The 15133-nt window shown below is 41.0% G+C and overlaps 1 protein-coding gene across 20 annotated transcripts in view; it reads left to right on the plus strand.

Annotated features, from left to right (window-relative positions):
- Nucleotides 1-15133, plus strand: part of PDE8B (phosphodiesterase 8B) — a 343965-nt gene that overhangs the window by 251818 nt on the left and 77014 nt on the right. For 7 of the 20 annotated variants that reach the window (XM_073993663.1, XM_045393903.3, XM_005557214.4 and 4 more), the window contains 4 exons: nucleotides 954-1042; nucleotides 8312-8390; nucleotides 12894-13034; nucleotides 14535-14623. In XM_073993663.1, coding sequence (XP_073849764.1) covers nucleotides 960-1042; nucleotides 8312-8390; nucleotides 12894-13034; nucleotides 14535-14623 — 392 coding nt within the window. In that variant the 5' untranslated portion in view covers nucleotides 954-959. The remainder of the gene's footprint in view (nucleotides 1-953; nucleotides 1043-8311; nucleotides 8391-12893; nucleotides 13035-14534; nucleotides 14624-15133) is intronic. The other 13 variants (XM_073993660.1, XM_045393904.2, XM_065546392.1 and 10 more) reach the window with 3 other exon arrangements.

Here is a 15133-nt window from a genome sequence, read left to right on the forward strand (position 1 = left end):
CATACACAGTATTGTACAATCACCACCTCTGTCTAGAGACCCTGTTGCAAAACAAACAAAAAAAGCCATTTTCATCATCCCCAAATGTGTTCCCATTAAGCAGTCACTCCTATTCCTCCTCCCCACAGCCCTGGCAACCACCAGTCTGCATTCTGACTCAATCAATTGACCTATTCTCGATATTTCATATACATGGAATCATACCATATGTGAATTTTTCTGTCTGGATTCTTTCACTTAATACTTTTTTCAGGTTCATACATGTTGTTGCATGTATCAGTATTTTATTCCCATTTTATGGTCAAGTAATAATCCATTCTATGTATAGACCACAATTTGTTTATCTGTTCAAATGTTGAACATTTGGGCAGTTTCTGCCTTTTGGCTATGGTGAATAATGCTGCTATGAACACACATGTGCAAGTATTTATTTGAGTACTTGTTTTCGGTTCTTTTGAGTATATACCTGGAAGTGGAATTGCTGGATCATATGAGAATTCTGTGTTTAACTTTTCCCCTGCATTAGGCACTCAGAAAATTAGGAAGGAAGTAAAGAGTAGGCTCTCCCTTCCAAAGAGATCATTGATAATGTGCTGCACACTGAACATGCTGAGTGCTGGGTTTTAGATGATTCTATTAGTGCAATATGAAGCAAAATGTTTCAGTAATTTACATGGCTGGGCAGGCATTCTGTGCCCTAGAGTGTTCATAATATAGTTTATTCTACCTTTGTTATGAAGGAAGTGAAGTGTACAGTATTACTTGCTCTGTTGTTTCTCATACATTTAAACAAGCACTTTGAACACCTTGACAACTGTTTCATCTCATCTTACTTACTAATTGTCTTATATAACGGAGTTACCTGGGGGTAGGAACAACTGTTAAGTTTCTCTGTTTGGCTCTCTGAGAAGTAACTATATATGTCTTATGTATTGTCTTTGCTTTCTTTTCAGAGATTTATGGAGAATAGCAGCATAATTGCTTGCTATAATGAACTGATTCAAATAGAACATGGGGAAGTTCGCTCCCAGTTCAAATTACGGTATGTAGCAAAATGAGACAGTAACATGAGGTTAACAATTCTTTAGAAAATCTTATCTGTCAACAGGCTGATGTTCATGGGTTCATAGCTGAATCCTAGGGATTTTGAAGCTTTTAAACAGGCAATGAATGGCCGCTGGCCAACAGCAGTATCTTAGCCAGAAGGCCCGTTATATAAAGAAATAAATTGGAAACATTTCTTCTTTTGACAGTATTTTCCACTATTTACAGAATTTTAAAATTGTAACCTGGGAAAATGTTTAATTTTTGCACAATTAGATGGAGATTGGGAATAGCCTTGAGGATTATTTTCTACATCCTACTTTCAATATTTATAAATTTTTACTTGGATTGTTACGCATAGGGGTAAACTAATGGCGATATTTATCATGCTAACCATAATAATTGCTAAGTAACCACAATAGCAATTTTATTAAGTCTGTTTGTGGCCTCAATATGCATGAAGTAGCTTTAAGAAACCAGTTTTAAGTCTCTTTACAAGCATGTAGTGTTTTAAGATCTGGCTTGTCACTGGTGCTCAGTTCCAGGGATGGGATTCTCTGGGTGTCTGGCTGCTGGCTAGAATGCTGGGCTGGGGGATGTTCTGCTCCTGGACCCTCTGAGGAATATCAGGGTCCTAGCTCCTGCCTGGTTTTGCTCTGGCTCCACTCTGGCAGGGTTTTTGGACCCTGATGTTTTCCTCCCTTCTCAGTCAGGGAGCAGGGAAAGGAGGAGGCTCTTCTCCACCCATGGGCCACTGCGGGGCCCAGTCCCCAGGAAATTCAGGCTGTGGGATGCCAGAAAAGTCTGTAGCATGGCTTCTCTCTCTGGCTGACTGAGAAGTCATGGATAGTTTGAGGCTCAATACAAAATAAGTAGGAGAGCATCCTATTATAGTGATTATATGCCTTATCTTGATTACTTATTGTCATTCAAAGATGACAAAACCCTTTTCAAACTTAATTATCCTCTGTCCCAGGGAGGCAAAATGAATTGACATAAACCTAGAGAAGCAGTTTCCCCTGGGGTGCACCCTGGTCAGGGGAGTCACTTTTTGGTGGGTAGAGTGCTCCAAGAAATAAAGTGTGGGATAAACAGTCACTTCCTTAGATAGAAAAGTATTAAAAAAAGAATCTCAAACCAGTGGGAAATCAGATATTTTGGGAATTCAGGTATTTTTTAACAGCCCTTGGTAAGAAATATTGCCAAAGACTTTTTGAACGTATAAGTAAACTAGATCCCTTGGTTTATTTTTATGTATATGTTAGCTTCAGAGCACTTCATAGAATTTTTCTAGAAACCCACGTTGCCTTTACTCCATAATTTATGCCTTTTAATAATGTAGATTAATTGTTATTATTCCTGGTGATCTCTACTGTTTTTAATTGAAGGTTAAAAGACTCAGCACTTTTATTTTAGATGTTTACACAGTAAATATAATTAGAAAGAGGGGGGTTTTATTGTGGTTTAATTCTTCAGCTGTGTATTACCCACAATAAAAAATGAACAGCGCAACACTTCATTGCTTTGATACGCAATTCCATTATTTGATTTTAAATAAGTTTCTGTTTTTTTAGGCAACATTACATGTGATGGCATATGTGAGTTGCCAGGAGATGTCCTAATACAGATTCTGCAGTGCACATGGGGCACTGGAGGGCTGTCCCAGGAATGTTAGGGGCACCTTGTCCATGATGAACAGGGCAAAAGCAGGCCTGGAAATTTGAAGTAAATATCCCCAGCCAACAAGAGCATAAAGAAAAGCCTTCAGGTTATTGTACTGATGAAATCTGTTTAGAGCCAGGGCACCAAAGACTTTTTAAGATCTTATCAGATTCAGAACTTTGCAAGTTTCTAAGTACCTACCATTATGTAAGTACTATACTTCTGACCCCTCACTTACTAGAACTGGTTGGGGGCATTGGACCCATTGTTGAGGTCATAATGAAAAGGCTCAAGTTCTTAATACAAATCAGTGTGAAATTGGTGAATGGACCTGACCCAGGAAGGTAGAGGCCCCAGGAAAGAAGGTTTGCCTGGCACATGGATTATCTTGCCTTCTGCACAAGCTTCAGCTGTTGCTTTTTGGTGGGTTCTGCCTCAACCTTATTCAAGTTATTGCCCTTTTGGGTGTGTGTGTGAACATGTGCGTGATTTTATGTGCATATTCCCAGGTATACTATATCTAGGCCCAGCAGATGGAGGCAGTGACCCATGCCATGGCCCCTCCCCAGCTCCTTAGGGCACTTAGGGACGTCTAGCACATACACCTGCACTCCAAGGCAGGCAAGCACCTCTATCATTTGTTGCAGACTGGGAAAATGAGGCTCTTTATTATACAATGCTAGAATAATTATAGTCTAATTATATAATACTTTCCCCTACAATTCCGCCCCCAGCTGCAGCTAAATATGTAGCATTACTGTCATTCTGCAAGGACAGTCTGTACTGCAGGATGATGGTGAATGTTGAAGGTAGACACCTCTGTCCGGGTCCTGTGTCTAGTGACCATATTTACTTAACCAGGAAACAAAAAGGATCACCTGATGTGATCAAATAGAAAATGTAGTCTAATTTTAAGATTCTATTATATAAAATAACTTTTAAAGATATGAGAACTAAATCACGTATCTGTATGCCTTTGATTAATTACTCTGTTGAATAGAAGAATTTATGAAATGGAGAGTGTCTAGGATAATCTAAATTAAATGATGACTATCTCTTCTGATGTTCTTACACCTCTTTATCATGAAAAGATCTATTTTATCTAAAATAAAGATAATTATTTAGATACTTAGCAGGAGTTTGGGCTGATCGATACATACTAATGCAGTACCAGCTATTGTTTGATTCATTAGTCAGTCTAGAAGTTACATCCAAGTCATTATGTTTATTTCACTCCAAATCTTAAGACAGTAGCAATCCTCAGTTTTAGAAAGAATCAAAATTTTTGATGGACAAAACTCTGTATTCTGTGGAACACCACATCTCTCAGTATTAACAGACATTTATAGAGCACTCTATTCTCAAATGAGCTCTGCGTGATAGCTATTGTGTTACAGGGGTGGAAACTGAGCTGTGAAGGCTTAAAATAACCAGTCGCTATTGCTTTATTGCCCAGTAATGAGTGCTAACAAGTAGCTAAGTCATGATCCTCTTACCTCTTCCACTCCCTGCTCCCAACTCATCCCAGACTCCTACTGGGATGTGGACTTGTGTTCAGAATCTTTTCCCTACAAGCCACCACCTTGCCCAGTCCTACCCTTGTTCCAGGCAGCCTCAGAGTGTGTGTGTGTGTGTGTGTGCGCACGTGTGTGTGTGTGTGTTGGTGGAGTCTAGATAGAGCACTTTTGGAAGAGACACGGGAGATAATGTAACCCAACACCCCGACTGACAGAGGAAAACACTGAGAACCTTCACAGCTACTCAGCATGTTGGTGACTGTGGTGGAGTAGAATCCAGGCATCCTGCTTTTTCAGTCTGGTGCATTTTCCACTCAGCATAGTACTACATTATTTATAGACTTTATACCTGGACCTCTGTAATATTTACCTTTTCTCTCTGGACCTTCAAGGGCTCTTAAGAAGGTGTGGGGAAAATGGTGACACCTGTACTTCATGGGTTTCCACACCTAGGTTACTTTTCCCTTGTGTTTCCTTTTTCTAGTTTTCCAACTTTTTAACCTGAAGAGTAAAACATAAAGATACCTGAGACAAAAGAATTGTATGGTTCCCAAGAACAGATATTAATAAAGCTAAGGTTCTTCTGCCAGAAGAGTATGAATAATTAATACAAGCAATTAAGTTCTAAAACTCTAGAAACATGACTCAAATTGATTATCTCATTTTGCTGCAGGTTTATTTAAATAGAACCATCAACCAAAGAGGTTGAGAGCCTGAATAAACATTGCAGTCTGGTCATGTTTGTCGTGGGGGGTGGGGGTGGGAAATAGTGTGCTCTTTCTACCAATATCCTTTCATTTCAACTGTTGATAAGCATTTACTTTGTCTTGTGGGGCTTTATACTTATTGAAAATTTCATGCTTTGTGGATAATCATAAAATGAATGTTTAATAAATTTTGGAGATTGGATCTAAGATCATGTATAAAGGCAACCTCTTGAATTGATGAAAATGATAATAGTCTGAAGTACCTGTTTATATATTTAGTTGAAACCTGTGTACATAGTTAGAGAAAATACTTAAGCAAGAGAGGAATTTGTCATTTGATAAAATGTGTTAATTAAAGCTTAATTATCCAGCTCTCAAAGTTAACAAATTAGTCCACATAGAGTGTGTTTCTCCACAAGTGACTTCTGAAAGACAGCTGTTGCCCAGGAAATCCCTACGGTGCTTTGTCAAGTTTTGGACCAGGTGCCTGGAAAACACTGTTGATAAGACTAGCTCTTGCTTGTCTCTTATGAGGCAGTGCAGTGACAAATTTGGTAGCAGTTTTAAAGCCCCCTTTTGTTCTTTTCTCTTATTTTAAATTATCATATTTACAAGTGGTGGTACTAAGACAGTATACAGTTCGAATTGGGTAGACTGGAGCAATTTAACTAAGAAAATATACTACTGCACCTGTAAGCCTTTTCAGTTGAGTTAGGTTGATATTCTCCTCTGCTCTGCTAACCCGTATCATGATTACTTGTTTTACTTACCCTCTCACACTGATATCTTCATTTCTGCAACTATAGGATTGGCATCCTGCAGTTGGCTAAAATACTGCACTCTGTACGCATACCTCACTATTATTGAATACTGTTCTTGGTTTGACATTTCAGGTATACTTACGAGAAAAGATAGGCTATGATTCATTTTTTTAACCAAAGCCTTTTGAAAGCCTTAAAGAACAAAGAAGTATTGCTCTGTGATCTGAAACGTAACAACAGGTATCGTGTGTTGAATGCTCATATTGTCCCAAGCACTTCGAGAAATGCCTCACATAAACTATCTGTTTTGATCTTTACAAAAACCAGTGAAATACATATTATTATCCTCATTTTATGGATGAGGAAACTGAGGGCCACTGAAGACAAAAAGTTGCCTCAGGTCGCATAATTGGAAAAATACAGAGCCAGATTTCACCCAGTTCTTTCTGCCTTCTTCCTTCTAAACAGATCAAAATAGGATGACAAAGTTAGAATGCCTTTATGAGTGGAAAAAATAACATTTTTCAGAGTTTTTCTTTTAAAGAAAAAACATCAATCCAGTAAATCAACAGTTTTTTTTTTCTTTTTGCAGTGTGTAAGAAAGCTTTTTGTTGGGATTCTTTAAACAGTCAGTATAAATAACAGAGCTCTAGCTACATGCTTGCTGTGTTGGACAGTAAATAGCTTACTGTATTTGGAGTTGCTCTAGATTAGGAAATTGGTTAAAACTGTAACAAAGAAAATGAGAGTCTGATTCCAAATATTGTTTATGCATTTAGTTTGAAAGATGACTTTTTTCCCCCTCAAAGCATATTGTTAACCTTCTTAGTCTGTTAGGATTGCAATAATGAAATATAGTCATGCATCATTTAATGATAGGGCTATGTTCTGAGAAATGTGTCGTTGGACGATTTTGTCATTGTGCAAACATTGTAGAGTGTACTTACACAAACCTAGATGGTATAGCTTACTACACATCTAGGCTACATGGTCTAGCCTGTTGCTCCTAGGTTACAAACCTGTGGAGCATGTTACTGTACTGAATACTGTAGACAGTTTTAACACAATGGTATTTGTGAATTTAAACATAGAAAGGCACAGTAAAAATGCAGCACAGAAAGATTTAAAATGGTGCACTCGTATAAGGCACTTAGCATGAATGGAGCTTGCAGGATTGGGAGTTGCTCTGGGTGAGCTGGGGAGTGAATGGAGAGGGAAGGCGAAGGCCCCGGGCATTATGTATCTATGACTGTAGACTTTAGCAGCTTTGTACTCTAAGGCTACACAAAATTCATTAAAACATTTTCCTTTCTTCAATAGTAAATTTGCCTTAGCTTACTGCTACTTTTTAACTTTATAAACCTTTATATTTTTAAACTTTTTCACTCTTAAGAACATTTAGCTTAAAACACAAACACATTTCACAGCTGTAGAAAAAATTTGTTTCTTTATGACATTATTCTGTCAGCTTTTTTCTATTTTTAAATCTTTTTTTTTTTTAACTTTTTAAACTTTTTTGTTAAAAATAAGACAACTTTGGCCAGTGCCTACACAGGGTCAGGATCATCAGTATCACTGACTTCCCTCCACATCTTGTCTCACTGGAAGGTCTTCAGGGGCAATAACACACATGGAGCTGTCACCTTCTATGATAACAATGCCATCTTCTGTGACACCTTCTATGATAACAATGCCTTCTTCTGTGACACCTTCTATGGTAACAATGCCATCTTCTGTGATACCTTCTATGGTAACAATGCCATCTTCTGTGATACCTTCTATGATAACAATGCCTTCTTCTGTGACACCTTCTATGATAACAATGCCATCTTCTGTGACACCTTCTATGGTAACAATGCCATCTTCTGTGATACCTCCTGAAGGACCTGCCTGAGGCTGCTTTACAGTTAACTTTTCTTAGTAGTAGAAGGAGTATTTTATCTAAAACAATGATGAATAGTCTAGTAAATACATAAACCAGTATCCTAATCATCTCTTATCAAACATTATGTACTGCACATCATTACTGTATTGCTGTATGTTTATACAGCTGATAGTGCAGTGAGCTTGTTTACACCAACATCATCACAGACACGTGAGGATGTTCTGTCTGCTACAACACCACCACCATTGTATATTGAGTCCATTGTTGAAACATCGTTATGAGTTGCATTGCTGTACCTTAAACTGAGTAATTAATAAGCAACAGAAATGTATTGCTCACAGTTCTGGAGGTTGAGAAGTCCAAGATCAAGGTGCCAGCGGGTTCTGTGTCTGGTGAGGGCCCGTTCCTCATAGAGAGGACCCTCTCTATGCCCTCACATGGCAGAAAGTGCAAGGGAGCCCACTGGAGCCTCTTTAATAAAGGCACTAATCCCATTCATGAGGACGAAGCCCCACAGACTTAGCCACTTCCCAAAGGCTCTGCATCTTCATACAATCACATCGGATGTTAGATTCCAACATATGAACTTTTGGGAGACATCAGCAGTCAGACCATGGCAGTAACAAAAAGTACGTAGATTTGATGAACCTGGTATCTGTTTACTTTGTTAAATTAACAGATGAAATGTGAATGGTTTTCATAGAAGAACTAACTTCAATCTTTTATAACTTTCAGGGCCTGTAATTCAGTGTTTACAGCATTAGATCACTGTCATGAAGCCATAGAAATAACAAGCGATGACCACGTGATTCAGGTATGGAAAGAAACCATCTCTATCATTAACATTCAAAATGAACCTTTCAGGTTTAAGCCACACTTTTTATCAAGTACTTTCCCATCAACCTCGCATATCAGCACATTTTCTTAGGAGAAATAAATATCAAGCTGTGCAAAGAATACTGATAGACTTAAGAATTAGATATTCAATAAAGAACAAAAAATGATTACTTCAGATCAGAACCTGCAATTTCTTTGACAGAAATGGGGTTTAAGAAAATTTATTTTTTGAGACAGATTCTCATTCTGTCGCCCAGGCAGTGGTCATCTTGGCTCAGTATAATTTCTGCCTCTCAGGTTCCAGTGATTCTTGTTCCTCTAAGTAGCTAGGATTACAGGCATATTACAGGCATACACTCAGCTAATTTTTATATTTTTAGTAGAGATGGGGTTTTACCATGTTGGCCAGATTGGTCTCAAACTCCTGGCCTCAAGTGATCCACCTGCCTTGGCCTCCCGAAGTGCTGGGATTATAGGCGTGAGTCACTGCACCCAGCTAGAACCGGGGTAAATTCTTTTGACCATCTGTGAAGACACTATTCACATAGAAGTAAGTCAGAATGGTACAGTAAATGCTTATAAATGTCTATGGAACAGAATATTTTCAAAGACATTCATTTGTTTACCATAGTGGGTATTCTAATTATAAAGCATTCTTACATGAATGTCATCTTCCTAAGGAAATGTGTGTAGCAGAGAAACCTTTCAAGAAATGAGGTATTCTTATTATAATTGTTGGAAAGTAAGACATCTGTATTTGTAAAATACTCTGAAATATAGACTTTCCACGAATTGGTGCTTGTTTGCCTGCAGTTGGTTTGCAGAGTGGCATGGAGTGTGAGGAGCACTTGTCATCAGTAGAGCACCAAAGACAGTGGGCAACACACAGTGAAGCCCACAGCAGAAGCCTCACATTTGTCTGCCCTCATCTCCCAGTGCACACGTACACACCCCGTTCTCATACCAGACCAATAACATCAGTAGCCCACCCTGCCTAGGCCTTGTCATCAGCACTTTCATTAGGTTGTCTCGTTTCTATTCAGTAAGGGTAGGAAAGAGAAATCATTGCCCTATAGTGCAGATGAGGAAACTGAGTCCCAACAAGGTCAAGGAACTTATCCAAGGAAAGCCGTAGTACTAAATATCAGAACTAAAATATGTAGTCATGTCTCCAAAGCCTTCCTACCTGGTTTCCTGTTTAGCTGTATTGTTAGAATATGTTTTCTGGCTGCCCCCTTGAAGTGTATCTGAGGGCTTCTTCATGTTGCTGGCTATTAGTGGCCCACCTGCCCACAGGTCTGCCTCTTGGACCTCAGAGAGAGTCCGACATGTTTCTGTTACAGACCAAGCACAAAAATCCCACGTCTCCCTTACTTATACCCAGACTTGAACAATCAAATCTATTCATGAAGCACATTTTCTTGGCACTTCCCTGTTTTGCAGTGTGCAGCTGGATTTGATTTCAGAAATGAGGAGAAGGGGCTCCCTGCCCCTCCACCTGTAATCTAACAAACAACTTCTAGAATAGGGAACAGTCTTTCATTCTCCAGTTATCAATTGGTGGTTAGAAAACCTGTATCCCTGGGAGAGGTACTATTGTGATGGTGTCACATTATGATATTAATCATCTCCCAGCCTTTGCCATGAACAGAAAGAAACAGGTGCATGAGGCCAGTATAACAGATGCCTGTAAAGGAGAGGTGGAAGGAGAGTCACTGCCTTTAAAGGGAAACTTGGATTCTGAAAGAAGACCTTACAGCTTTTTTCTCTGGGAACCTTTTCATCCTCCTTTAGGAAAATGTACCAGCAATCTGTAGTATGGAACTTAAAACGAGAAGAAGGAGGAAGGAGCTGGATAGAGGATGTTATATGTATGGTGAAATTACCTATGTGCTATAAATTTTGAGGATGTCATCACTGGATGGGATAGTTCATGTATGATTTTACTTGATATCAGCATCCTTTTCAGGGCACTCCAATCAAATAGTTAGATGCTTTTTTGAGTACAAATCTTCAGAGGTCAAGTAGCAGCACTTAAAATTTAGAAGCAATACCTATCTATCTGTGTCTATCCATCTATTATCTATCCACCCATCCATCCCTCCCTCCTATCCTTCCTCTCTTCCTCCATGCCACTATCTATCTAAACTATATATTTTCTTTAAAACGCTTAATATGGTACTTGCCATATACGAGGCTCAGTTCTAAGCATTTTACATATACTCATTTATTTCTTGAAGCAATCCTATGAATCACATATCACTATTGTACTCATTTTGCAGATGGGGAAACTGAAAACTAGGGAAGTTAAGTAATTTGTCCATGGTTTTGTAGCTAGTAATTGGCAGAGCCAGGATTTGAACTTAGGTGCCTTGGCTCCAGAATCCATATCTGGGAGTACCTGCTGCATTCTGAGGTTGCAGGAACCCTGGTGTGAAAGAAGGGCCATGACTTCTACCCAAATTTACAACTTAATAGGGAAGGCAGAAGGAACACATATGAAAAGGTGTCAGAATATAGCTAACAAATAAAGAAAATAACATATTCTCTAATGTTTTCTATTCATTCATCAAATAGTTACTAAACAGTCCTGAGTATCCAAAGATCGATTCAAAATAGCCTTTGCCCTTGAGGAGTTGAATGTCCACTGGGAAAGAGAGATAAACAAAAATTTAAATTCGGTGTAATAAGTCACTGAAAGTCTGCACAGGCATCAGTGGCAGCTCTTGGGAGTGGACTAGGTTAGGGGAGTCAGGGAAGGCTTCCTGGAAGAAAAGAGGGATAAATTGGAGTTGGAGAGGGAAAGAGACCGGGAAAGGAATTGTAAGCAGAGAAAGCACGTGGGGGAAAGGCCGGGAGATGAGGGAGACATGCAGACAGCTCAGCAGCCTGCAGGGGTGGCCCAGGGAGGTGTGAGACTGGCTTTGTGAGCAGGGGCCACACTGTAAGTGATGCCCTTCCCTGCCTAGGGAGAGCCCTGACTACTATATGTCAGTGATGGGGCCAGGGGTTGGGGGTCTGGAGTTCCGTGAAGACAATATCAGGCCGCCTCCTCTTCAGTCACCCACCAAAGGCCTGATGACCAGAGCATCTTCCAAACCCCTTCAACTCTCAGGGGTGATCATGTTAATGGAAGCTGTGTCTCCCAGGGAACAGCTCCCTAACTGTCCCCACGCCACCCCGTTCATGACTGCTGCCATCGCAGTTGAGGGCAAGAGTGATTACAGTTGGTTCGAACATCTCCGAAGTAGCAGATGGATGCAATTTAAGCCCAAAGAAATTCATGACCCAGATGCAGTCTGTTTACATTTTCCCCACATTCTTTACCGCTTGTCTCTCTGCATTCAGCCCCCATCTGTGATCTTTGAAAAGAAATCAGAGGGTGGGACAGGACCTGGGAGTTAGCTAAGGTCATGGCTCTAAATTCCAGGACCCCAGGCAGAATTTTGGAAAGAAACCTCTGAGTCTGCTGGCCCCAGAATCTGCCGAGGGGAGCTTCACATCTGCCTGAGCCCAGCACTGAAAGGGCTGCCTCCTGCCCAAGCCATTTAACTGAATTTATTGTTCTGATTCTACTGGTAGTGGCCCCAAACTGTAGCAAATGTTGATCGATAGGTAGTGGCAATTGGAAAGGAGACATGAGAAATCCAGTTGCAGAGATGTGTATAATACAGGCCACCACTGTTAAACGGAGTTCTTATTTGTTCATTTGTTTGTTTATAAGAAGCAGGGTCTTGCTGTGTTGCCTGGGCTGGAGTGCAACGGTGCAATCACAGCTCACTGCAGCCTCAAACTCCCAGGCTCCAGTGATCCTTCTGCCTCAGCCTCCTGAATAGTAGGGACTACAGGTGTGTGCCACAACAACTGGCTAATTTCTTTTTATTTTTGTAGAGGTGTTTTTTTTAAATTTTTTATTTTGTGTTTTCCAGGCTGTTCTTGAACTCTTGGGCTCAGCTGATCCTCCTGCCACAGCTTCCCAAAGGGCTGGAATTGAATTACAGGCGTGAGCCACTGTGCCCAGCCTGAAACTGTTTTTTGTTTTTTTTTAACTACAAACATATGGACCCAGTCCTAATTTATTTTTATTTCTTTTCTTTTTTTTTTTTTTTTTTTTGTCTGCGTTTTTCCTTATTCATGGGGTAGTAGATGGTGAATGAGTTCCCCAAGAGGCTGGTACTGCTAGATGAGGGCTTCCTGTTTTTTTCCTGCTGAAGTTTCTTCTGATTTCCTACAGAGGATCAGGATGGCAGTTGAATGAATGCATTGCTGCCAGGAAGGAGGGAACTCCTCCAGGAAGGGTTTGGGGATGGAGCGGGGCCGCAGCACCTGGCCAGCCAACTGCATTAGAGGATGTTTGCCCTGGGAACTTCTTGCTTGATATTCCTCTGGGTCCCAACAAGTCTTCCTACGGGGCACACAGACGTTTCATGAACTCTGTCTTGTGTCCCCGCACTGATCTCTACCCACCTCCCATTAACAGTATGTCAACCCAGCCTTCGAAAGGATGATGGGCTACCACAAAGGTGAGCTCCTGGGAAAAGAACTCGCTGATCTGCCCAAAAGCGATAAGAACCGGGCAGACCTTCTCGACACCATCAATACATGCATCAAGAAGGGAAAGGTGGGTTACACCAGCAAAACCAATCCACAAACCCTCTCCCCAATGCACTTTTTTTTCTGTGGGTTTTAGAATTTCATCCTTAAGATTAGCTTCTTTAATAATGTCATAATTAAGTGAAAGAGCTTTCATTTTTGCAAAATGAGTTCATTTTTGAGTTAACTTTGGAACTCAAGTGAATCTGGTGCTTATCATTATGTTACAGAATATGGGGATTTTGTGTAAAAACATTTCATCCTGTGCATGAGTATATCCCATCTGCCATTGCTGGAATATTGTGGGTATCTCTGAGCAGAGTTCCACCCAGAGAGCTGTTGTGTTTTTTCAGTTTATCCAGTGTTTGGGGGACTAGACCTATTTAATATCAGTATTTATAGGTAGACCAGGTTTTTCCCCAGTTTTTCTTTTCTGTTCTCTGATCACTGTTCAACATACATTTGTAGCTTCCTCCTCCCAGCTGCACCTGTTCCTCCAGTGGCTTCCCCTTCATCTGGGTAGATGAAGGTAATGATGGAAGTCCGAGAGGAGTTTTCCCTGAAGCCCTCTCCTCCTGTGGAGCACTGCCTCTCATCGCTGGAACTGCCTGTGCATTTTCTGTTAAGCATTCAGAATGCTTCTTCACATACACTTTATTTCATCTTCCTTTCTGTGATGCGAAGTAGTTAGATAAGCACTGTATCCATTTAATAGAGGGAACATTTTAGAGGGATAAGATAAATTTGGATTATAGATGATGATCAAAAATGTTTTTTAACTGGGGCAATGAGACCAAAAAGGAAACAAGACATTGTTAACTATTCCAAAAATTGTTGCCAAAAGAATACAGCCACACATACCAAGGTGCATACCAATTAGCCACCTTATGTGATAGAGGGGGCAAGAAATGGCTGCAGGGAATCTCAGTTTCTGATTAGCCAAACCTCCCAGGTTCAGAGAGCAGGAACCTTTACTCTCCCTTTGGCCTCGTTCATGGAAACTATGAGGAGCCAGACTAACCCCTGAGAAGGCTTGGCTGGGGGGCCCATAGGATGTTAGGAAGATGATGGGCTTCAGCGAGTGTTAAATAGACATGAATTTATAAGCAGATTTTCTGCATCCTAATGTGGGCAAGTTACCTAGACTCTCTGAGCCTCAGTTTACCCATCTGTAAATTTAGTATGATAATGCCAAGTTCACAGATTGCTGTGAAGATTTTGAGAGAGACCTCTGAAGAATCCTTTGACCTGGTGCCACAGCAGCCATAGGGCTGAGAGCAGAATTCCAGCCACAGGTCAAGTGTCCTGGAAGCTGGGACAGACAGCCTGTTGGTGGATATGTGGATCTGTGGTCTTGTCTTCACACATGTGGCCACATCAGCATTGAATTGAGTACAACAATACAGCAGGCATTGTGAAATGTAATGAAAGCATGTGGGAACGTTCCTTCGCAGCCGGCTGAGACCCTCTGCAGGAGCAGCTGTCATCCTTGACTGAAGGATTTTAAGAGCTCTCTTTGTCCATGTAGGAGTGGCAGGGGGTTTACTATGCCAGACGGAAATCCGGGGACAGCATCCAACAGCACGTGAAGATCACCCCAGTGATTGGCCAAGGAGGGTGAGAGCAAACTGTTCAACTCTTTTAGCTGAAGATAAAGACTCAAGGCCCTCATGGGCATTGCAATGCCAGTATGAGCCTTACAGCCCCAAATGCAGTAGGGTTGTGCTGAATGTAGTATTGACCAAGGGCGCTTCCACTCAGCTGGCAGCAACCCCCATACGTGGTTTTCCATGTCTTTATGAAGCATCACCCCAGCCTCCCACCTCCACCTGATCACCTATGCCTTCTGTCATTCCCAGTGTGCTCTAAAGGGGCTTGATTTCTGGGCTTCCCTTCCCCATAACAACAATGATCTCCTGCCAGTGCTCTCTGGCCTCTGCACTCAGTGCATAGGGAGCCACCCTTTTCTCCTGCTTGAGACCCTCACCCCATGCTGGTTCCTCCAGGCCAGTTCTAGGCTTGTTCCTCCAAGGCCCACTCTTTATGCAGAGAAAGGTGTGTCTGACCAGGAGCTGAGGGCATCTCAATCCACTGAATCTCAGATTACCAGAGAAGGTTCTCTGTTAT

The sequence above is a fragment of the Macaca fascicularis genome, chromosome 6, assembly GCF_037993035.2.
Source record: "Macaca fascicularis isolate 582-1 chromosome 6, T2T-MFA8v1.1".
In the NCBI taxonomy this organism is placed as follows: Eukaryota; Metazoa; Chordata; class Mammalia; order Primates; family Cercopithecidae; genus Macaca; species Macaca fascicularis.